At 45.0% G+C, this 25,075-nt stretch overlaps 1 protein-coding gene across 1 annotated transcript in view; it reads left to right on the top strand.

Annotated features, from left to right (window-relative positions):
* The first annotated feature begins 16,502 nt into the window (after positions 1-16,502).
* The window catches only part of LOC139273941 (interphotoreceptor matrix proteoglycan 1), a 128,995-nt gene continuing 120,422 nt past the window's right edge, over positions 16,503-25,075 (top strand). Inside the window, exons 1-2 of the mRNA XM_070891014.1 lie at positions 16,503-16,512; positions 18,433-18,672. Of these exons, the coding sequence (XP_070747115.1) occupies positions 16,503-16,512; positions 18,433-18,672 (250 nt within the window). The remainder of the gene's footprint in view (positions 16,513-18,432; positions 18,673-25,075) is intronic.

Here is a 25,075-nt window from a genome sequence, read left to right as displayed (position 1 = left end):
CAAGGGGCTGCCTATGATGATGAGTGTAGCAAAGCATTTTAAAAAGAAACTAAGATTAATTATAACAGTAGATTGTGAATCTGCGAAAGATGTTTTTAGGCTGTACATTTGAACAGAGCACACTTAATGTACTGTGTTCAGTTTTGTTCATTATGCCTCAAGAAAGATACACTTACATTAGAAAGGGCAGCAAAAATAATACAAAGCAGGTGAGCTATGAGACAAGAGTGGAAGAACCTCGGGGCAGAAATTCAGTTGCTAACGTCAGCTGATAACAGCGGCGTTAGGCATTGACCGGCTGGCAGCGGCTTAACACCGGTGTTAGGCGGCATTGGCGCCTGGTGTGAAATTCAGTTGCGGTTTTTCAAGGGCATAAACGTGTAACACCATGATATAACGCTGCAATCCACTTTTCAGGGGGCAAAACTGAATTTTGCGGTTCCGGGCCGCAAATGCGTCCTGCCGTTAAACTCTGCACTCAGCCGGTGTCACCGCCTCAAAATCGGCGATACCAAATTTTGACCCCTTGACCTTGACAATCCGTAAAACAGATGGTTAAGGGATGACAAAGCAATACCAGAGCGTATAAATGGAAATTAGTGAAACCTCAAACAGACATCAAATCAAACTTCTCCACTCAGAGTGAACAATGTTTGGTGTGACAGGCCCAGAAGAACAGTGGAGGCAAAAGCATTGGGCGACTTAGGGCACCAGAGGGATATGTTTCAAAGGGCCAAAAAGCTTTTAATCACCCTGACTTTTCTTATGTTGTTGTGCTATGTAACATTTTTTGGGGGCCGATTTTCAGCAGCCCACCATCCACTCCTGCCGCCGACATTCATCCCGTAGATCCGCCCAGCGCTACTTTCGGGATGGCCTGGAGCGAGCGGGAGGGGAGAGCTGCCGGGAACTGCCCGCCGAAGTCAGCGGACAGCCGAGTGGCGCATCTGAGCTCCCGCCCGCCAAGCTGCCAGATTCCTGCGGGCGGGACTCGGCGGCAGAACGGGAGTGGGCCGCTGGCTGGAGGCTGGTCTGTCCCCGACGGTACGTCTGAAGAACCTGAAAAAAAGGTAAGTCAACAGTTTTTAAACAATTTTCACCAGCGACTTACCTGCATGGGGTCCCCTGAAGGTCTTCAGATAGTTTTTGTATTTTTTAAATTTGGGATTTTTTTTTCCAGTTCTTCGACCTTCCGTGAGCCCGACTCCATCCTCAGCGGCACCTGGGCGACAAGCGCCTCTGAGAATGAGATCTCTCGCCCGCTGCCGCCCAGATTGGCGGCGTATGTCATCCATTTGCCGCCCGCCGGCCTTTGAAGGACCTCGGCCATCAATATCCTGTCCAAAGTACCGTCCGGTACCTCGGCGGCCATCGGCGGCACTTTGGGCGGCACTTGGGTGGGCGGAGGCCTTGCTGAAAATCGGCCCCATATAATACTGTCTCCCGATCGGTCCGGAAAATACGGATCTTTAAATGTAAAAATACAAAATGATGCTTTGCCTATCGGCAATATGACTTGCTATTGTACCTGTCGCAGACATACTGGGCCCAGCACCTCAGGAAGGATATACTGGCCTTGGGGAATGATACCAGGGCTAAAAAGGTTAAATTATGAGAACAGGTTGCATAGATTAGGCTTGTATTCCCTTGAGCATAGAAGATGAAGTGGTGACCTCATTGAGATGTTCAAGAGGATAAAAGTTTAAGTTGATAGGGTAGATAGACATAGACATAGACATAGAAAATAGGTGTAGGAGTAGGCCATTCAGCCCTTCGAGCCTGCACCGCCATTCAATGAGTTCATGGCTGAACATGCAACTTCAGTACCCCATTCCTGCTTTCTCGCCATAACCCTTGATTCCCCTAGTAGTAAGGACTACATCTAACTCCTTTTTGAATATATTTAGTGAATTGGCCTCAACAACTTTCTGTGGTAGAGAATTCCACAGGTTCACCACTCTCTGGGTGAAGAAATTTCTCCTCATCTCGGTCCTAAATGGCTTACCCCTTATCCTTAGACTGTGACCCCTGGTTCTGGACTTCCCCAACATCGGAAACATTCTTCCTGCATCTAACCTGTCTAAACCCGTCAGAATTTTAAATGCTTCTATGAGATCCCCTCTCATTCCTCTGAACTCCAATGAATACAAGCCCAGTTGATCCAGTCTTTCTTGATATGTCAGTCCTGCCATCCGAACTTGGACAAATATACTACTATTTCTTTATCACCACTGGCTCAGAATTCCTGGATTTTCCAAACACTGCCTTGGGAGCACCATAAGAACAAAGACTACAGCAGTTGAAAAAGGTTCCGACCACCTGATCATAGTAACTGGGGATGGCCGATAAATGTTTCTGTGCCATTGCCATAGAAAAACTGGACCAAAAGGTATCCTTGGCATTCAGGGTTGCAAAGATTCAAATGATGGAAAATACGGCCTCCGTTTTTATCTTGTTTCAATATGCCTGGGTGAGCATATTCTATGTCACCGGGCCCAAGTAATGAGAATGAGAACCAAGAAAGGAGACAATGAGGTATGTTCTTGAGCAGTTTTATGCTCCTGCTGCAGATCCACTGAGAAACTCAGATAGCTGTGCTGTATTTCCTAACTTCCTACACTTAAAGTGTTGTGTGCCATATCAAAAAAAAGAGTTTAAAAGGAAGCAAGGGTGTAATTTTGCTTGTACAGAGTAAATATCCCTAACAGAAAGTACCAGGTTCATGAACCTTCTGAATTGTATATTTCCTTGTATTCTCATTGTTTTGAAAATTCTAAAACCTGAATATTTGCAACAATATTGAATTAAACCAGTCACTTTGATTAGGGCTGCATGATGGAGAGAAAGTATTTCCTCTGGTGGGGGGATTCCAGAACAAGGGGCCATAACCTTAAATTTAGAGTCAGGCTGTCCAGAGCTGATGTTAGGAAGCACTTCTTCACACAAAGGGTAGTGGGAATCTGGAACTCTCTCCCCCCCACAAAAATCTGCGGCTGGGGATCAATTGAAAATTTCAAAACTGAGATTGATCGATTTTTATTAGGAAAGGGTATAAAAGGTTATGGAACCAAGGCGGGTAGATGGAGTTAAGATACAGATCAGCCATAATCTAATTGAACAGCAGAACGGGCTCAAAGGGCTGAATGGTCTCCTCTTCCTACATTCTATTGTGGTGTGAGATTACCTGCGAGAGATGATGTCACCACCCTTCCCTAAATTGGATGTCTTTTCACAACAAGTAATAACATTACACAGCAAGTACAGAAGCAAAGTACCGTGGATGTTGGAAACCTGAAATAAAAACAGAAAATGCTGGAAATACTGTCGAACGTACTGACGAAAGACCATCGACCTGACATGTGAACTCTGTTTCACTCGCCACAGATGTCACCTGACCTGCTGAGAATTCGCAGCATCTTCTGTTTGTATTACACAGTCATAACAGTGCCCTAAGTGACAGTGTTTCCAATTTGCATTGATGCAGACTGTGCCCTATAATTGGCCCATAATATTTTATCAGAGCTTATTCTTGCTTGGAGAGCGTAAATCATTTCGCATTGTTTCATTTTCTTTCAGCTAACGATTACGCGCTCTGCTGGACCTGTGAATGTTGTTCCTCTCACTTCATTATCCAGTAGAACAATGGCTTTCTGTTGGGCCTTGGTAAAAGGAATTAATTTATCCTGACGTGCTTGCAGGATGCGGTTGATGTGGCGCCTGTTGACAAAACAGAGGCTTGATTTCATTAGCTTCTCTAATGAGTTTAGCGAGAATTAATTGCGCATAAATAATCATGGTTCAGAAGGCAGGGCAGCTGCTGTCTCCATGGAGCAAGACAGACTCTGGTTTACATTTTAACCATTGATGCTTTGCTGTACACAATACCAAATGTCGACCATCAAGACCATGACCAAGACCATAATCAAGAGCATCAGCAGGCCGGGGCCATTAGAGGGAGCAGCATGCGGCGGCATACCACTGCAGGGATCAGTGCGTGCTGCTGCAGGAGGGCGACGGCTGACTGCAGTGCGGGCAGGTACAGCAGGAGCGGCAAGAGTTCACAGAGGGATGTGATCGGGGCCCAGGAGAGGTAAAGGTTCGGGGCGCAGAAGAGGCGAGGGCCCAAGGACAGCACGGGCCAGCCCACACTGCGATGTGTGTGCACACTAGGTCCGTGCAGCAGAGCTGGTCTCCAGTCATCTTGGTTAATCCTTGCCACTGGGCCAAGACCTAGCTCTGTCAAGCTCATGTGGTGGCTGGTGTGCAACGGCCACCACATGTCAAAAAATTCCACGCACAGGCACCTTCAGGATGTAGTTCGGGATCTAGAACATTAGTTCGGGATCTGGAACATTGAAACACCTGTGAACTCATCCCTTTTTGGCGTGGAAGCAAGTCATCCTCACTTCGAGGGTCTGCTTATGATGATGATGATGAAACTTCATAAGTACTTCATTGGCTGTAAACCGCTTTAAGATATTCTGAGGTGGTAAAATCCAGCATCAAAACGCAAGTCTTTCTTTCCAATTTCTCGTTCACTGGTTTGTCCTGTTTGAATTCAGCAGGCCTGCACATCTCTTAATACTGGTGCACATTGGTGGTTAAAGTAGAACACCAAAAAAGAAAAGACTTGCATTTATATAGCGCCTTACACAACCTCAGGATGTCCCAACTGCTTTACAGTTATAGAAGTATTTTTGGAGTGCAGTCACTGTTGTAATGTGGAAAACGCAGCAGCCAATTTGCACACAGCAAGCTCTCACAAATAGCAATGTGATAATGACCAGATAATCTGTTTTAGTGATTGTAATATGTATAGCTCCACCCACTGGACTTCTGTGGTACTGCAGCCATTGCTGTTTACAACAGGGCTTCCTAAAGTTATCAGCCATCTTAGAGCCTGTGTGTGTTTTCGATGTCGTACTGAAAACATAACATTTGGTGACGATAATGGGATAATCGGAAAACAAAGCTGCAATTTTTGTTGGTGGATGATTCAGCCAACCGACAGAGAGACTTTGAGAGCATCTCTGTTTTGATTAACAGCTAAAAATCCAAGGTAAATTACAAGCACACTTGGCTGAACTGCCAGAATCCAGATGGCCACGCCTATGGGAATAATAGGACGCTTGGGGGAGTTTCAACATGGTCGTGAAAGTTTTGGAATGTATATGGAGCAGCTGGAAATGTTTTTCACTGTAAATAATATCATTGAAGTCCCCAATGATGAAAACCATAACCGGATGGTGTTGGAAAGAAAATGGGCTATTTTCTTAACTGAAGCAGGGTCCGAGGTGTATAAAACCCTGAAAAATGTCCTTGTACCTGACAAGCCAAAGGACACATCTCTTAAGCAGATTCCAGCACTACAGTCCTGAGCCCCTGGAAATTGCTGAAAGTTATCGTTTCAGAATATGAGATCAGTTAACCGACGAAAGTATCAGTGACTACATTGTAGCATTAAAAAAGCTATATATTCGTAAATTTTCAGGACTGAACATTGCATGACCGCTTTGTTTGTGGGATAAAAAATGATGCAATCAGAAGTTATTGACAACGCCTAACTTGACTTTTGATTTAACTTGTCAGACAGCTATGTCAATGGACATGGCCGACCAATATTCCCAAGAATTTCGTACCATTTCTAGTCGTCAGACAACTGAGGTAAATCGTCTGCAGGTTAAAAGTAAAAGGCAGTTGGGCCCCAAGGTCTTAGAAACTGGCCAAGGTAACAGAGCATTGAAGTTCTGCTATCGGTGCCTGGGACAACACATTGCTCAGAGTTGTCCATATGTGAAGGCAGAGTGTTTCTTCTGTAGGAAAACTGGGCATATTGCGAAGGCATGCCGACTGAAGAGTAAACCAACTTTCAAAGCTATAAGTAGAAATCCCCAGAGACCACATGGCATGGAAGAAAAACAACAGGACGAGGAGGGTTTAGAGCTATACATCATCAGGAGCACGAGGTTAACTAACAGTGATTCGAAAAGTATCATCATCCAAGTAGATGTTGCAGAGACCAAGATACCCATGGAAATTGACACTGGTGCATCCGTGAGTGTAGTACCGGAGTCGCTATACCTCGATAAATTGCGTAATTTCTCATTGGAGAAATCCAAGATAGAGCTGCGAGGCTACTCGGGAGAGAATATTCCTGGAGTAGGTAGTATCACCGTACCGGTGAAATATAAGGATCAATTTCAGAGCTTGCCTCTCTCTCTAGTGGCAGGAGACAAGCCTGCCTTACTAAGAAGAAGTTGGTTGGGATCACTGAGTCTGGATTGGAGTGAGATTCTTCGTGTTGAAATTAGATTTTCATCAAAGGATGATGTCATCAAGAAGTAACCGAAGGTGTTCTGCGAAACAGGCAGTCCGATCCAAGGCTTCAAGGCAAGTGTCAGGGTACATCATCATCATAGCGGGTCCCTCGAAACGAGGATGACTTGCTTCCACGCCAAAAAAAGGACGAGTTCACAGGTGTTTCAATGAAGAACCCAAACTACATCCTGAAGGGTGGAAGATGTCTGTGCATGAATTTTTTTAACGTGGGGTGACTGTTGCACACCAGCCACCACATGGATTTGACAGAGCTAGGTCTTGGTCCAGTGGCAAGGATTACCCAAGACGACTGGATACCAGCTCTGCTGCACGGACCTAGTCCGCACACATATCGCAGTGTGGGCTGGCTCGTGCTGCCCCTGGGCCCCTGGCCCCGAACTCACGCCTCCCCTGGGCCCAGATCACGTCCCTCTACAGTCTCTCGCCACTCCTTCGCCCCGACCTCGCCGCTCCTGCTGTATCTGCCCGCGCTCCAATCACCAACCTGGATCTTGATGACGTCACTCTTCGCTGTCATTGCCCTCCTGCACCAGCTCGCGCTGTACCTTGCAGTGGCCTCCATGCTGCCCATGGCTGCCGCTCACCACCCCTTTTATGGCCCCGACCTGCCGCTGATGTTCCCTCGCAGGTCGGGGCCTCCATGCCTTGTCAGGGTACAGAAGGACGCTAGACCAGTTTACTACAAGCCACGTCCCGTACCATATGCACTCAAGGAGAAAGTTGTGCAAGAAAAAAGACTAGAGACTGAGAACATTATCACTAAGATAGATCTATGTAATTGGGCTACACTCATTGTTGTTGTACCTAAGTCTGATGGTAAAGTAAGATTGTGTGGTGATTATAAAGTAACCGTAAACCAGGTTCTAGAGAGTAATCACCCCAATACATTGCCAAATGTAGGAGATTTGTTCATAACACTGACAGGTGGTCAGATCTTCTCAAAGTTGGATCTTACAAATGCCTACTTACAACTTTAACTAGATGAGGAGTCCAAGTCATGCTTGACTATAAATACCCATCTAGGCCTATATCAATTTAATAGACTACCATTTGGAGTGTCTTCCATCCCCGCCATATACCAAGGGGTGATGAACCAGATTTTGCAAGGTATTGAAGGGGTAGTATGTTATTTAGATGACATACTCATTTCAGCACCAAATAGGCAAATCCATAATAACATATTGAATGAAGTCCTCAAACGGCTAGAGAAGCACAGAGTACGAGTGACTGCTCGCAAGTATGAGTTATTTCAAAACTCAGTGGAGTACTGAGGGTACAGAGTAGACAAAGATGGTTTACATCCAACCATGGGAAAGCTGGATGCAATCAGAAATGCACCCACTCCCAAGAATGTCACTGAACTTCGATCATTTTTGGGTCTTCTGAACCATTATGGGAAGTTCCTACCAAATTTGGCTACAGTGTTACATCCACTGAATGAACTATTGAAAAACAGGTCCATTGGAAGTGGTCAGAAGAATGCGATACAGCATTCAAGGAATGTAAAAGCAAATTGGTAGGGAGCACCATGTTAGTTCACTATGACGTATCTAAGGAGATCAAGCTAGCACGTGATGCCTCTCCATATGGAGTTGGGGCAGTGATCTCTCATCTACTACATAGTGGGGAGGAGAGACCTATTGCCTTTGCTTAACGCACTCTCCGTGCCAGTGAGCATAATTATGCGCAGATCAAAAGGGAAGCTTTGACATTCATTTTTGGGGTCAGGCTGTTCCGCAAATACTTGTATGGTCATAAGTTCACCATCATTACGGACTATAAGACCCTGACAGCAATCATCATCCAAAGTCCCCAGTTCCAGCATTAGTTGCAGCTTGAATGCAGAGATGGGCTTTGATTTTGTCAGCATATATATATGGTATTGAATACAGAAAATCAGCTGATCACAGTAATGCTGATGCTATGTTCAGGTTGCCATCCCCATCTCAAGTTACACCCGATAGGGAAGAAGTGTTCTATTTTTCATACATTGATGAACTGTCAGTCACAGCTGAAGAGATTGGTAGAGCAATCAAACGTGACCCAGTTATGTCAAAGGTGTATGATTACATCGCAAATGGCTAGCCAAACCAGTTAACAGACAAAGATATTCATCCAATCTTCATTCGTAGGAATTAATTATCAGTCGATAAAGATTGTATCATGTAGGGTGCAAGAGTAGTTATTCTTAATAAGTTCAGCTCCAAATTATTAGGAGATCTTCATGACCAGCACCTGGGAATGTGCTTGACCAAGAGTTTTGCATGCAGTTACTTATGGTGGCCAGGTCTAGATAAAGATATAGAGTACATCGTCAGTCAGTGTACGACATGTCAATCGGTAAGCAAAAAACCACCATCAGTACCATTACAGCTATGGAAATGGCCTCCCAGGTGTGGCAAAGATTACATATCGATTTTGCTGAGCTAGAAGGACAACAATTGTTCATTATGATTGACAACCATTCAAAGTGGGTCGAGGTGTTTCCAATGCAGAAAATAACAACAAGTAAAACATTAGACATTTTGCAAAGATTATTTTCTTCATTTGATCTCTCAGAAGAAATTGTTTCTGATAATGGACCACAATTTTGTTCAGAAGAATTTACACAATTCACGAGCAAAAATGGTGTGAAACATACCAAGGTTCCTCCATACCACCCTGCTTCAAATGGTGCAGCAGAGTGCACTGTACAAATTGTAAAACGTGCCCTTATCAAACAGATGTTGGCTCCAACTCCAAAGATACGACAGTTGCCATTGGACCACAAATTGGCTAATTTTCTTATTATGTATCATAATACTCCTCATACAACTACTGGTAGAACACCAGCAGAGTTGTTTCTCAAATGACAGCCACAAACCAGATTCGCGTTGTTAAAACCAAACTTGGCACAGTGCGTAGAAGAGAAACAATTAAGACAGAAAGAGAATCATGATAAAGGTAGTGTAAAAGAGAGAAGTGTGAAATTAAATCAGAAGGTGAGAGTGAAGAACCATCACCATAAATGGTTAAAGTGGTTACCAGGAAGAGTGGGGAAGATATGTGGTCCTCACACATATTTGGTAAAGATGTTTGATCATGGACAGGTTAGGTTTGTTCATATTGATCATATTTTACCTACAGACATGGAAGGAGTTGAAGATTGGAATGATTTGATTATTTCTGACTCATTAGATAGTTTTGATACATGTAAAGTTCCAGTGGATATCCTACATCAAATGTACTAGAAACAAGTTCAAGAGAAAGTCAGAATTTAAGTCTGAGTCCGAGTCAGGCAGACAAAAAGTCTGAAGTTGGAGAGAATTCAAATGTAAATCAAGGGCATCCCTTTGAGGAAAACTTTCCTCAGGATCAGCCTAGAATGAGTCTAAGTTCGACACCGTGTTTGGAAGGTTCTGTTTGAGAACAAAGGTATCCTCTTCGAAACAGAAAACAAGTGGTTAAGCTTGATTTGTAAATATGGCAAAATAAGTCCATATCTTTTGTTATGTATAGCCATGATTGTTTGTATTAATTACTTCTTCATTAAGGAGGGAGAAGTGTAATATATGTAGCTCCACTCAGTGAACTACTGTGGTACAGCAGCCAGCATTGTTTACAACAATAAACAGTTCAGGTCACCTGACAGGGCTTCCTAAAGTTATCAGCCATCTTAGAGCCTGTGTGTTTGTGATGTCATCCTGAAAATATAACAGTAATGTTGATTGAGCGATAAATATTGGCCAGGACACCGGGGATAACTCCCCTGCTCTTTTTTCCCACATCCACCTGAGAGGGAAGATGGGGCCTCGGTTTAACATTTCAGTCAAAGGACGGCACCTCTAAGAGTGCAGCACTCCCTCAGCACTGCTCTGGGAGTGTTAGCCTAGATCATGTGCTTACATCTTCTGGAGCAGGCCTTGAATTCACGACCTTCGTGAGTCACAACTGACACCTTACATCAGCCATGTAAGAGATCTGGGGGGTAATTTCCAATGTTGCTGTTGAGACTGTGACCTGGCGAAGTGGATCAGCTGCCCATTGTAGAACCAGGCCAACCTGCCCCCCATTGTCGCGATTTACTCCCTGATTTTTATTGTAGTCTCATTGACGAGGAGCATCATGAAAAGCAAGTCTTTTTTTTCAAACTCAGAGGAATTAATTGAGTTCTTGTTCCTGGCCTCTGTTGAATTAGTTGACTTCAACATGCAGCAGCTGACTGAGAGCATGCAGAAACCGAGCACAGGCAGCGGAAAGAGCGTGCGGCAAATCTGTCCCACCCACCCTTTCCTTCAACGACTATCTGCCCAACTGTGACAGGGACTGTGGCTCTCGTATTGGATTGTTCAGCCACCTAAGAACTCATGTTAAGATTGAAAGCAAGTCTTCCTCGATTCCGAGGGACTGCCGATGATGATGATGAGGTATTAGGACTCCTAGAGTTGGACTCAGGGCCATGGGCTCGGGTGTGAAATTCTGTCAAGCGTTTACATCGGATATACGGCACAGAAACAGGCCATTCAGCCCAACCAGTCCATGTCGGTGTTTATGCTCCACTCGAGCCTCTTCCTGTTTTTCCTCATCTAATCCTCTATCAGCATAATCCTCTATTCCCTTCTCCCTCACATGCTTGTCTAGCCTCCCCTTAAATGCAGCTATACTATTTGCTTCAACCACTCTCTGTGGTAGCGAGTTCCACATTCTCACCACTCTCTGGATGAAGAAGTTTCTTCTGAATTGCTTATTGGCTGCCTTAGTGACTGTCTTATACTGATGGCCTTAGTTCTGCTCTTCCCCAGTCCGTGTCAATGCCCAGTTACCCCTGTTGGGAAGTGTGTGGGGCAAGTCAGGTGAGGGCAGGATCTGGCAGAGTTGTGTTGCCCTCGCATTGGAGAATAAGCAGCCGACAGTCTCAGAGCCGTGTGTGAAGAATGACCACGTGGGCAAGGTACCCCAAAGGTAGCGGGGTCGGAACCCGTGGGCAGGACAAGGGAAGAGAAATTTGGAGCAAAGCAAAATTTTAAAAATTTGCACAGGTGAATCATAAAAGATTATATGTAAAGTATTTTTCATAATTATTTAAACAGTCAACATCACCACCTGGAAGGTGGGAGGGGGTGAGATAATGTGGAGCAGTCTTTTATGGAACCCACTCCATTTTATGTTCCATGCAGTTTGGCCTCTGACTCCCACCCCTGATCTTGGATTGACCAGCAGGGCGGCCAATCAAACTATGGAAATGCAAGTCTTTCTTCCCTTTTTCTTTATGTTAGGGTTCAGTTGTCTGGACACGATCCCTCAGGATTTTGAATATTTCCATACAAATTTCCTGAGCCTCCTCCCCTCCAGTGTAAGCATTCTCAATTGCTATTGCCTCTCCGAGTGGCTATGGTGCGTATTCCAAGTTCTCATTCCCTTGTGGTATTATCATCATCATAGGCAGTCCCTCGAAACTTGCTTCCACACCAAAAAGGGATGAGTTCACAGGTGTTTCAATGAAGGACCTAATATTCCAGATCCTGAAGGGTGGAAGATGCCTGTGCGTGGATTTTTTTAACGTGGGGTGGCCGTTGCACCACACGGGCTTGACAGAGCTAGGTCTTGGTCCAGTGGCAAGGATTACCCAAGATGACTGGAGACCAGCTCTGCTGCATGGACCTAGTGTGCACACATATCACAGTGTGGGCTGGTCCGTGCTGCCCCTGGGCCCCGGGCCCCGAACTCACACCTCTCCTGGGTCCCGATCACATCCCTCTACAGTCTCTCACGCTCCTTCGTCCCGATCTCGCTGCTCCTGCTGTATCTGCCCACGCTCCAATCACTGACCTGGACCTTGATGACGTCACTCTTGGCTGCCGTCGCCCTCCTGCACCAGCTCGCGCTGCTCCCTGAAGTAGTATACCTCCACACTGCTCCCCGAGGCCTCCACGCCGCTCCTTTTATGGTGCCGACCTGTCGCTGGTGTTCTCACGCAGGTCGGGGCCTCCATGTATACATCTTTCATCTCAGACAGTATACCTTGTGGTAGGTATACTGCCTGAGACAAAGATGTGGCTACCTTATTACGGCAACTGCAATTGTATGCAGTCGTTCAGGTGCGGACTGGACCAATGCTCCAAGAAACTTGCCATCAATGCCTGGTAGCTATACGCTATCCCTGTGAGTATATATCCCAAGATCCTGCTGGTTTATCCACTGCTCTTGTCCAAAGTATTTCTGGAGCCAGCAGTCTGTAGACCCAATCCCTCTCCTGTGTTGTATCCCTGACTCTGACCACTGATATTTCCATTACTTATTCTCCTTCCCCAATCTAACCATCCGGCATTAATACACACTAATGCTCCATCCCACTCCCACTCTGTCCTCGGCTTCCTGCACTGTTCCAATGAAGCTCAACGACAGTTTGAGGAACAGCACCTTATCTTTCATTTTGGCAACTCACAGCCTTCTGGCTTCAAAATTGAGTTTATCAACTTTAAATCATGACCACCACTCCTATTTCCTGAGACGGCGGGTGCTCTCTTAATAGTTCTGCTGTAACCATTTACACCTCCTCTGGGCCCATCTTTAGTTTCTTTACTTGCTCCATTACCACCATCTTTTGCCTCGTACCATCATGCATTTTGTCATTTAATTACTCCTTCCCTCCACCCTACCACAGACCTTCCCCTTTGTTCTTGGTGCATGAAACACAAAAGGTTAGTATGCAGGTACAGCAAGTGATCAGGAAGGCCAGTGGAATCTTGGCCTTTATTGCAAAGTGGATGGAGTATAAAAGCAGGGAAGTCTTGCTCCAGTTGTACAGGGTATTGGTGAGACCACACCTGGAATACTGCGTGCAGTTTTGGTTTCCATATATAAGAAAGGATATACTTGCTTCAGAGGCAGTTCAGAGAAGGTTCATTAGGTTGATTCCGGAGATGAATGGGTTGACTTATGAGGAAAGATTGAGTAGGTTGGGCCTATACACATTGGAATTCAGAAGAATGAGAGGTGATCTTATCGAAACGTATAGGATTATGAGGGGGCTTGACAAGGTCGAATGCTTCCACTGATAGGGGAGACTTCAACTAGAGGGCATAATCTTAGAATAAGGAGCGGCCCATTTAAAACAGAGATGAGGAGAAATTTCTTCTCTCAGATGGTTGTAAATCTACGGAATTCGCTGCCTCAGAGAGCTGTGGAAGCTGGGACATTGAATAAATTTAAGATAGAGATAGACAGTTTCATAAACGATAAAGGGATAAGGGGCTATGGGGAGCGGGCGGGGAAGTGGACCTGAGTCCATGATCGGATCAGCCACAATCTTATTAAATGGCAGAGCAGGATTGAGGGGCCGTACGGCCTGCTCCTGCTCCTATTTCTTATGTTCATATGATGTAACCATTTACCTCCTGGACCCATCTTTAATTTCTTTACTTGCCCCATTTCCACCACCTTTTGCCTTGCACCGTCATCCTTTTAGTCATTTAATCACTTCTTCCCTGCACCCTATCACAGACCTTCCCCTTTGTTCTTTTGTTCCCCCTGCCCTCACCTCCCACCCCTGCAGCTTTTTTCCGGGTTCTGCGTTTGCATAAAAACTGTTACATCTCTAACTTCTTTCAGTTCTGATGAAGGGTCATCGACCTGAAACATTGGCTTCAATATTAAACTCCATACTACAGATCATATGGCTGAACTTCAGCAATTGTACATCCCTGTCTGGAGTAAAAATAAAACGGGGAAGGTGGCTCAACCGTGGCTAACAAGGGCAATTAAGGATAGTGTTAAAACCAAGGAAGAGGCATATAAATTGGCCAGAAAAAGCAACAAACCTGAGGACTTGGAGAAATTTAGAATTCAGCAGAGAAGGACAAAGGGTTTAATTAAGAGGCGGAAAATAGAGTACGAGAAGAAGCTTGCCGGGAACATAAAAACTGATTGCAAAAGCTTTTATAGATATGTGAAGAGAAAAAGATTAGTGAAGACAGGTGAAGTATAATGGGGAACAAAGAAATGGCAGACCAATTGAACAAATACTTTGGTTCTGTCTTCACGAGGGAAGACACAAATAACCTTCTGGAAGTACGAGGGGACCGAGGGTCCAGTGAGAAGGAGAAACTGAAGGATATCCTTATTAGCCGGGAAATTATGTTAGGGAAATTGATGGGATTGAAGGCCGATAAATCCCCGGGGCCTGATCGTCTGCATCCCAGAGTACTTAAGGAAGTGGCCCTAGAAATAGTGGATGCATTGATCATTTTCCAGCAGTCTATCGACTCTGGATCAGTTCCTATGGACTGGAGGGTAGGTAATGTAACACCACTTTTTAAAAAGGGAGGGAGAGAGAAAGCGGGTAATTATAGACCGGTTAGCCTGACATCAGTGCTGGGGAAAATGTTGGAATCAATTATTAAGGATGAAATAGCAGCACATTTGGAAAGCAGTGACAGGATCGGTCCAAGTCAGCATGGATTTATGAAGGGGAAATCATGCTTGACAGATCTTCTGGAATTTTTTGAGGATAAAACTAGTCGAGTAGACAAGGGAGAACCAGTGGATGTGGTGTATTTGGACTTTCAAAAGGCTTTTGACAAGGTCCCACACAAGAGATTGGTGTGCAAAATCAAAGCACATGGTATTGGGGGTAATATACTGACGTGGATAGAGAATTGGTTGGCAGACAGGAAGCAGAGAGTCGGGATAAACGGGTCCTTTTCAGAATGGGAGGCAGTAGCTAGTGGAGTGCCGCAGGGCTCAGTGCTGGGACCCCAGCTCTTTACAATATACATCAGTGATTTAGATGAAGGAATTGAGTGTAATATCTCCAAGTTTACAGATGACACTAAACTGGGTGGCGGTGTGAGCTGTGAGGGGGACGCTAAGAGGCTGCAGAGTGACTTAGACAGGTTAGGTGAGTGGGCAAATGCATGGCAGATGCAGTATAATGTGGATAAATGTGAGGTTATCCACTTTGGGGGCAAAAACACGAAGACACTGGCAAAAATATTCTCCTAATCGCTATCCTCACTCTCAGCGACAATTTCAAATTGATGCCCCTCAGCACTGACTCCCCATCCCGTGGAAATAATATTTATCCATATACCATGAATTAATATATTCTGTATTTTATAAGCAAAGTCTGAGAGTACTTTTCCAAAGTCTAGGAGCTCACAAGTTGGCTTGAGATATATCCAGTAAACTGAATACAGTCACAAAGGTTTCTGTTTGTGTCATGTATGCATGTTAATGTGTGTACTGTAACACTAGGCCACTGAATGTACCTTCACCCTGTATACACTATACCTGTACCACCAGAGGGTGCTGCTGGAGACCTAAAGGTCACCTGCACACTGCAGGTAACCCAGTATAAAAGGGAGTTCACCTCTTGGTGTCCTCATTCTAGGAGCTGCAATAAAGGACTAAGGTCACCACAGTTCAAGCACTATACCCTTACCTTGTGGAGTCATTATTAGAGTGCTTGCATATACTACAGTTTGACTGCTGGGTGTGCTGCATTACTTGGATATTACAAATATAAGGGCGCACTCCCACGTAGGGAATGAGGGGTCACTTATGGGAGAGCTCGTTGGAGCTGTGCATGGAGAAATATCTGAGGAAGAACAAAAACATAGCAGTAAGCTTAGTGAGTTTTTTCAGATTGAGTAATTCTGCATGTGTTTGTAAAATTAGAAATGTTAATTCTAGTTATACACACTCACCTCTGTGTAGATGATAAAAGTGTAGATGAAAATTCCGAATCAACTGTTTGATCTATTTGATTGCTGGATTTTGTGCTCATCATCATCGTCATCATCATCATCTTAGAGCAGTCCCTCAGAATCGAGGAAGACTTGCTTCCACTCTTAAAATGAGTCCTTAGGTGGCTGAACAGTCCAATACGAGAACCACAGCCCCTGTCACAGGGGGGACAGATAGTTGTTGAGGGAAAGGGTGGGCGGGGAGTCTGGTTTGCCGCACGCTCTTTCCACTGCCTGCGCTTGGTTTCTGCATGCTCTCGGCAATGAGACTCGAGGTGCTCAGCGCCCTCCCGGATGCTCTTCCTCCACTTAGGGCGGTCTTTGGCCAGGGACTCCCAGGTGTCAGTGGGGATGTTGCACTTTTTCAGGGAGGCTTTGAGGGTGTCCCTGTAACGTTTCTTTTGTGATACCTGGTTGTGAATGGTAGCTTTGAAAAACATGCAAGGATGTGAGTGCTTGGTTTTCAGCTGGTTGCTCATTCCTCATTGATCCTTTATGATTTGTTTACGTTTTGTCAATCGTGCATTTGGTAGCTTAAGTGCTTATTTGAACCAATCACGATAATTTGCCTTATACATGTGACAGTTGGGAGGTGTGACACCCTGAGTTGGGACCCCACTATTTACAATCTATATTAACGGCTTGGAGGAAGGGACTGAGTGTAACGTAGCCAAGTTTGCCGACGATACAAAGATGAGAGAGAAAGCAATGTGTGAGGAGAACACAAAAAATCTGCAAAAGGACACAGACAGGCTAAGTGAGTGGGCAAAAAAATGTCGGATGGAGTATAATGTTGGAAAGTGTGAGGTCATGCACTTTGGCAGAAAAAAATCAAATAGCAAGTTATTATTTAAATGGAGAAAGATTGCAAAGTGCTGCAGTACAGCGGGACCTGGGGGTACTTGTGCATGAGACACAAAAGGATAGTATGCAGGTACAGCAAGTGATCAGGAAGGCCAATGGAATCTTGGCCTTTACTGCAAAGGGGATGGAGTATAAAAGCAGGGAAGTCTTGCTACATTTGTACAGGGTATTGGTGAGGCCACACCTGGAGTACTGCGTGCAGTTTTAGTTTCCATTTTTACGAAAGGATATACTTGCTTTGGAGGCAGTTCAGAGAAGGTTCACTAGGTTGATTCCAGGGATGAGGGGGTTGACTTATGAGGAAAGGTTGAGTAGGTTGGGCCTTTACTCATTGGAATTCAGAAGAATGAGAGGTGATCTTATCGAAACGTATAAGATTATAGGGGGCTTGAAAAGGTGGATGCAGAGAGGATGTTTGCACTGATGGGGGAGACTAAAACTAGAGGGCATGATCTTAGAATAAGAGGCCGCCCATTTAAAACAGAGATGAGGAGAAATTTCTTCTCTCAGAGGGTTGTGGATTTGTGGAATTTGCTGCCTGAGAAAACTGTGGAAGCTGGGACACTGAATAAATTTAAGACAGGGATAAACAGCTTCTTAACAGATAAAGGAATAAGGGGTTATGGGGAGCGGGCGGGGAAGTGGACCTGAGTCCATGATCGGATCAGCCATGATCATAATAAATGGTGAAGCAGGCTCAAGGGGCCATATGGTCTACTCCTGCTCCTAGTTCTTATGTTTTTATGTAACACTTTTGAGGTATGGCTCCTTTGTGCGACACGACAGATACAAAGTCGCTGCAAAATATTTATGAATAAAGGAAAATGTTTTCCTTCACTCCTTCCAGAGGGTGTATATGGTCACGGTTTAAGAGGGAAGAGTATCGCCGATTCATTTTCTTTTTGCCAGTTCTTCCTGGGTGTTTAGTTTAGGTTTGGTTGGCCCTTGTTTCTTGTACTCCCGAGGATTCTTCATGTAGGATAAATAGCCTGGTGCCCAGTCCTCCAGGCTTATGCTTGAACACGTGTCGATTTGGTCAACCACTTGTTCTGACCGTTTTTTTCCAATGTTAGTTTAGAATTGCTTGGTATTTTATTTTTATTCTCTTCAAGGGATGCGTAATTTAGATTTCTGCTTAATGTGACTTTTCTGAGAATTTGTGTTACACAGCGAGTTTTAATGATCAGGAATGCACTGCCTGAAAGGGTGATGGAGGTGGATTCAATAGTAACTTTCAAAAGGGGATATATACTTGAATGGGAAAGATTTGCAGGGCTATGGGGAAAGAGTAGGGGAGTGGAACTAATTGGCTAGTTCTTGCAAAGAGCAGGCACAGTCTCGATTGAGCCGGATGGCCTCCTTCTGTGCGGCATGATTCTATGATTCATTTGGTTGAAATTTATTAACAGTGAAGAAAGACGTCAAAAAGGCTTTCCTATACGGGCTACGGGGTAAGAAAATAATTTGCATTAATTAGGCAATTTGTTTTATTTTGTATTTGCAGATGGTGTTGCGTTAGGAAATAGTAGGGAGGAGAAAAGTAACTCTGAATGTGCTGAGTCCTCGAGTGCCGGGAAAAGCCCAGCAAAAAGCCATCAATCCCCAACTATTGGAAGGATCGTCGACTTGGCGGCCAAGCACAGGGCAAAGCGATCAATCTTCTTCCCAAATGGAGCTAGAGTTTGCACCAAGGAGTCAATGAGGATGATCATGGCTGGTCACCTCGCATATTACAAGTTAAAGGGTAAGCAATACGTTGTGATGTCTAACCGCATAAAGGAAATCTATACGTGGCGACAAAAACAGTTTCAAGCTCTAGCGGCTGAATTTTCGGCTTTGCAGATTTCAGGCCGGTAATGGCGACGGGGCGGTAAAGCGTGCACCTGGGAACAGTTTGCGTCTCAGCCAGCAAAATTCATCAGCTGGGCCCTGCGTGTGGGGCGGAGCGCTAAGGGAGGCGTTACACACCTCTCTTAGGGCACTCGGCCGGCTGAACATGGGAAAATCTCGAGCTGGTGACCAAAACTGCACACAGTACTCTAGCTGTGGCCTAACTAGTGCGAGCTGCTACCTGCTTCATGTTGTGCTGCAGAGTGCTGTGCTAAGTCCCGACGTTGCGAGGGACTGACTTGCTGCTTCTGCAGTTCTTACCTGAGGGACGCCGAGATGGCACAAGATGAGTACCCAAGAGACTAGAGACGCTGGGTTTGCTCACCTTAGAACACAGAATGTTAAGGGGAAACTTAACAGAGGTGTTCAAATTGATGACGGGTTTTGCTAGCATAGATAGGGAGAAACTGTTTCCACTGGAGGATGGTTGGTAGCCAAAGGACAAAGATTTAAAATAAATGACAAAATAACATAAGAACATTAGAAATAGGAACAGAAGTCGGCCATTCGGCCCCTCGAACCTGCTCTGCCATTCAATAAGATCATGGCTGATCTTCTACCTCAACTCCACTTTCCTGCACTATCCCCATATCCCTTGATTCCCTTAGTATCCAAAAATCTATCGATCTCTGTCTTGAATATACTCAAAGACTGAGCCTCCACAGCCCTCTGGGGTAGAGAATTCCAAAGATTCAGCACCCTCTGAGTGAAGAAGTTTCTCTCTCATCTCACCGAAATGGCCGACCCCTTATTCTGAGACTGTGACCCCTGACTCTAGACTCCCCAGCCATGAGGACTCCCCTCCCTGCATCTACCCTGTCAAACCCTGTAAGAATTTTGTATGTTTCAATGAGATCACCTCTCATTCTTCTAAACTCAAGAGAATAAACTCTAAAGAACCAGGAGGAAGATGAGAAGAATTTTTTTTTTACACAGCGCGTTGTTGTGATCTGGAATGCCCTGCCTGAAAGGGCGGTGGAAGCAGATTCAATAGTAGCTGTCAAAAGGGAATTGGATAAATACTTGAAAAGGATAAACTTGCAGGGCTATGAGGAAAGAGTAGGGGAGCAGGACTAATTGGATAGCTCTTTCAAAGAGCAGGCAGAGGCACGATGGGCCGAATGGCCTCCTTCTGTGCTGTAAGATTCTATGATAAATATGCACAGACAGAACAAGCCATTCTTAGCAATACAACACAATCCCTGCTTTGGATCTCCTCCAACGCAGTCATTGACACAATAAAGATCTATGGGTAGGACTGTACAAATGAGCAGGAGTTGCTCGTCCCTTCTCTCTTTGATGGGGTTCAGACCTTCCCTGGACTCTCTGACTGTAAAGAAAGAAGAAAGACTTGCATTTATATAGCTCCTTTCATGAGCACCGGACGTCTCAAAGCATTTTACAGCCAGTGTAGTACTTTTGGAGTGTAGTCACTGTTGTAATGTGGGAAACACGGCAGTCAAGTTGTGCACAGCAAGCTCCCACAAACAACAATGTGATAATTACCAGATAATCTGTATTTGTTATGTTGATTGAGGGATAAATTTTGGCCAGGACACCTGCTCTTCTTCAAAATAGTGCCATGGGATCTTTTATGTCCACCTGAGAGAGCAGACGGAGCCTCGGTTTAACATCTCATCCGAGAGACGGTATAATCTTTACTGTAGCCTGCTTATTTCTGTTTCTCAATGCCTCTTCCTGTCGCAAGGGATCTCTTGTTTCGACAAGGACAGCAGCATACATTGGATGAATGGATATTATGTCATGAGTATGTTCAGCTGCAGCATAACTTATCTGTAGTTTCATTGAGTTCCAAGGACCTTGGAGACTGAAGTTGTAATAGCGATCTGTGTAACGTTGTCAGTGTTATGTGTGTGTGATGACAGGCAATCAATTCTTACCTACATTTTTTTCCAATCCCCCACTTTGACATGCTCTAATATTTCTCAACAATATTTATTATTCCAGAAAGTTACTGGATCAATTCAGCTCAGTTATGCTGTTGGTAAAGCTACTAAAACACCCGGGGGTCGGAATTCCATTTCTAACGTCACCCGTTACCGCTGGAGAGGAGCGGCTAACGGGTGGCTAAGTGCTTACCATCGGCGGTGACCGGGTTTCTGGGCTCACAGGAAATTTAGTTGGGCGATGGGGGGCGGCGCCAAGGCGTACCGCTGCGCGCTTGGCCACCACCCACGTGGTGACATCATCGAGCGAGCTACGCCCCCTTTCCGCCGCCGCTGCGATATTCGGTGAGTATGGTGGCTTTACAGGCAGGTGTCCGTACAGCCTGGGAAAGGTGGCGGGATATCGGGGGATCCCGGGCCGGGAGCGCCCAGGGATCAAGGTATGTGGTTATGTTTATTTTATTTTAGCCTTTATGTATTGATGGGACCACTGGGGAAATGTGGGTGAGGGAAAGTGTCGGAAACATTTTTTTCATCTCGCCGAGAAATTCGGTCGGCCTCCTGACATGCCGCTCTGTTGGTGCCCGAGGATGAGTGTGCGAGGCCAAAAACAGCAGGACCGAATTTTGACCCCCTCCCCAGGTCAGACACTGGTCCAGAAACCAATACACAGCGACCTCAGGTTACTCCCAGTGGTCACATTTGCACCTCTCTACAGGTCTTACCCCTTCTCCTAGATATCCTTCCAAGAGTTACATAAGAGCATAAGAAATAGGAACAGGAGTAGGCCATTGGGCCCCTCGAGCCTGCTCCACCATTTAATAAGATCATGGCTGATCTGATCATGGACTCAGCTCCACTTCCCTGCCCGCTCCCCATAACCCTTTACTCCATTATCACTCAAAAATCTGTCTACCTCCACCTTAAATATATTCAATGACCCAGCCTCCATAGCTTTCTGGGGCAGAAAATTCCATAGATTTATAACCCTCTGAGAGAAGAAATTCCTCCTTATCTCAGATATAAATGGGTAGCCCCTTATTCTAAGAGTATGTCCCCTAGTTTTAGTTTCGCCTATGAGTGGAAATATCCTCTCTGCATCCACTTTGTCGAGCCCCCTCATTATCTTATATGTTTCGATAAGATCACCTCTCATTCTTCTGAATTCCAATGAATAGAGGCCCAACCTACTCAACCTATTTTCATAAGACAACCCCCTTATCTCCAGAATCAACCTAGTGAACCTTCTCTGAACAGCCTCCAATGTAAGTATATCCTTCCTTAAATACGGAGACCAAAACTGCACGCAGTACTCCAGGTGTGGCCTCACCAATATCCTGTACAGTTGTAGCAGGACTTCTCTGCTTTTATACTCTATCCCCCTTGCAATAAAGGCCAACATTCCATTTGCCTTCCTGATTACTTGCTGTACCTGCATGCTAACTTTTTGTGTTTCATGCACAAGGACCCCCAGGTCCCTCTGTGCTGCAGCACTTTGTAATTTTTCTCCATTTAAATTATAATTTGCTTTTCCAATTTTTCTGCAAAAGTGGATAACCTCACATTTTCCCACATTGTACTCCATCTACCAGATTTTTGCCTATTCACTTAGTCTGTCTATATCCCTTTGCAGATTTGTTTGTGTCCTCCTCACAATTTGCTTTCCCACCCATCTTTGTATCATCAACAAACTTGGCTACATTACACTCGGTCCCTTCATCCAAGTCATTAATATTGATAGTTCGTGGTGAATGACATTGCGTTCATGCCCTTTGTACACGGGGTATGGACAGAAAGCAGGAAGGGGGTACTGAGGGAATGATCAGCTATGATCTTATTGAATGGCGGTACAGGCTCGAAGGGCCGAATGGCCTACTCCTGCACCTATTTTCTATGTTTCATCATCCCTCCTTTATGTCTGCTGTACCCTCTGCACATTAGCAGGATGTCCCTCACTCTGAGCAAGCACACCACCAGCACCTCACTGCCATCTACAGTCAGCTGCTGGCTTGCTCCTGTGACGAGGGCTGTCCGTGTTCTGTGCTCTCACAGCAACATAAAAACATAGGGATTGCTCGATGAATGGCAGATGCAGTATAATGTGGATAAATGTGAGGTTATCCATTTTGGGGGCAAAAACACGAAAGCAGAAAATTATCTGAATGGCGGCAGATTAGTGCAACGTCTGAGACCTGGGTGTCATGGTTCATCAGTCATTGAAGGTTGGCATGCAGGTACAGCAGGCGGTGAAGAAGGCAAATGGTATGTTGGCCTTCATAGCTAGGGGATTTGAGTATAGGAGCAGGGAGGTCTTACTGCAGTTGTACAGAGCCTTGGTGAGGCCTCACCTGGAATATTGTGTTCAGTTTTGGTCTCCTAATCTGAGGAAAGACGTTCTGGCTATTGAGGGAGTGCAGCGAAAGTTCACCAGACTAATTCCAGGGATGGCTGGACTGTCATATGAGGAGAGACTGGATCAACTGGGCCTTTATTCACTGGAGTTTAGAAGGATGAGAGGGGATCTCATAGAAACGTATAAGATTCTGACGGGACTGGACAGGTTAGATGTGGGAAGAATGTTCCCGATGTTGGGAAAGTCCAGAACCAGAGAACATAGTCTTAGGGTAAGGGGTAGGACATTTAGGACTGAGATGAGAAACTTCTTCACTCAGAGAGTTGTTAACCTGTGGAATTCTCTGCCGCAGAGAGTTGTTGATGCCAGTACATTGGATATATTCAAGAGGGAGTTAGATATAGCCCTTATGGCTCAGGGGATCAAGGGGTATGGAGAGAAAGCAGGAAAGGGGTACTGAGGGAATGATCAGCCATGATCTTATTGAATGGCGGTGCAGGCTCGAAGCGCCAAGTGGCCTACTCCTGCACCTATTTTCTATGTTTCTATGTAAAAAGACCGTGCATTTAATTCACCTCCTCCCATCCTGGGAGTCACATGATACAATAGTGGAGTCGTTGACCAATCACAGCAATCAATTTTGATCATTGGTTCTACAACAGACGCAGACCTGACACACAGGAAACCCCAGTGGTGGCGAGCTTTGGGAACCAGAGGTGCAAAGGCACTTGTTTGTCCCAAACATGCTGCACTCACCATGTGTCATGCCTCAAATTAATTTGTTTGATGTATCCCTAAATATTATTTTCTGAAAGAAATCTGCATTTGACAGACTCAACACTTTCTGCTTCCATCGTCTCCCCAAGGAACCTATTCTGCAGATTTTCCACTCGCTCACTGAAATAATGGCCTCAATATTGACACCCCCACGATGGTGGCGGGGGGGGGCGGGGGTTAGTCATGGATATAGAACTGGGAACAATGAATAAAAACTCAATGGTGATTCAAGTCAGCAACAACACCTTCGATATCTCCCTCTCAAGAGAACCTTCTGGATTTTGCCTTTTAAAGCCAGCTTCCATGGGGTGGGAGGGGCCATAACTCCATCTTCCCACAGTCCATTCCCTCAGGATCATTACAAATCTGGAACTTGAGCTCACAGCCATTGTTGAGATTTTAGTACGTGTTCAATGGACCTCAGACCTGCTCTCCTAATGTTTCATAGTATCCCCTAAGACCTTAGAGTCTAGCTAGTTAGCTCTCGAACAATCACAACCAGTTGCATATTCACTCTATACAATGATGCAAAGTTCAATTCACTGCTGTGAAGTTTTTTCAATTAAATAATTCCTCTGATGATGAATACCTGAGATGAAGGGGTTGTCTTATGAAGAAAAATTGAGCAGGTTTGGCCTATACTCACTAGAGTTCAGAAGAATGAGAGCAGATCTTATTGAAACGTATAAGATTTTGAGGGGGCTTGACAGGGTAGATGCAGAGAGGATGTCTCCCCTCGTGGGGGCATCTAGAACTAGGGGGCATCGTTTCAGAATAAGGGATCGCCCATTTAAAATGGAAATGAAGAGGAATTTCTTCTCTCAGAGGGTAATGAATCTTTGGAATTCTCTGCCCCAGAGTGCAGTGGAGGCGCTGAATATATTTAAGGTGGATATAGACAGATTTTTTAAGGATAAGGGAGTCAAGGGTTATGGGGAGCAGGCAGGGAAGTGGTGTTGAGGCTAAGATCAGATCAGCCATGATCTTATGGAATGGCGGAGCAGGCTCGAGGGGCCAAATGGCCTACTCCTGCTCCTATTTATTATGTTCTTATGTTCTCTGTATATCGTTTGCTAATGTCAAAGGCCACTTGCTCCTCCCTCAATATTCTCGAGCCAACTGATTAGCTAAATCTTAACCGCATGAATATGCAGTAAATTTACTAATTTTTTTAAACATTTGATATTAGGCAGCAATCTCTTGTCTTTATCATCATGGCT

The sequence above is a fragment of the Pristiophorus japonicus genome, chromosome 9 (assembly GCF_044704955.1).
Source record: "Pristiophorus japonicus isolate sPriJap1 chromosome 9, sPriJap1.hap1, whole genome shotgun sequence".
Classification (NCBI taxonomy): Eukaryota; Metazoa; Chordata; class Chondrichthyes; family Pristiophoridae; genus Pristiophorus; species Pristiophorus japonicus.
The sequence above is the reverse complement of the archived record's forward strand: the minus strand, read 5'-3'. Positions and strand labels throughout refer to the sequence as shown.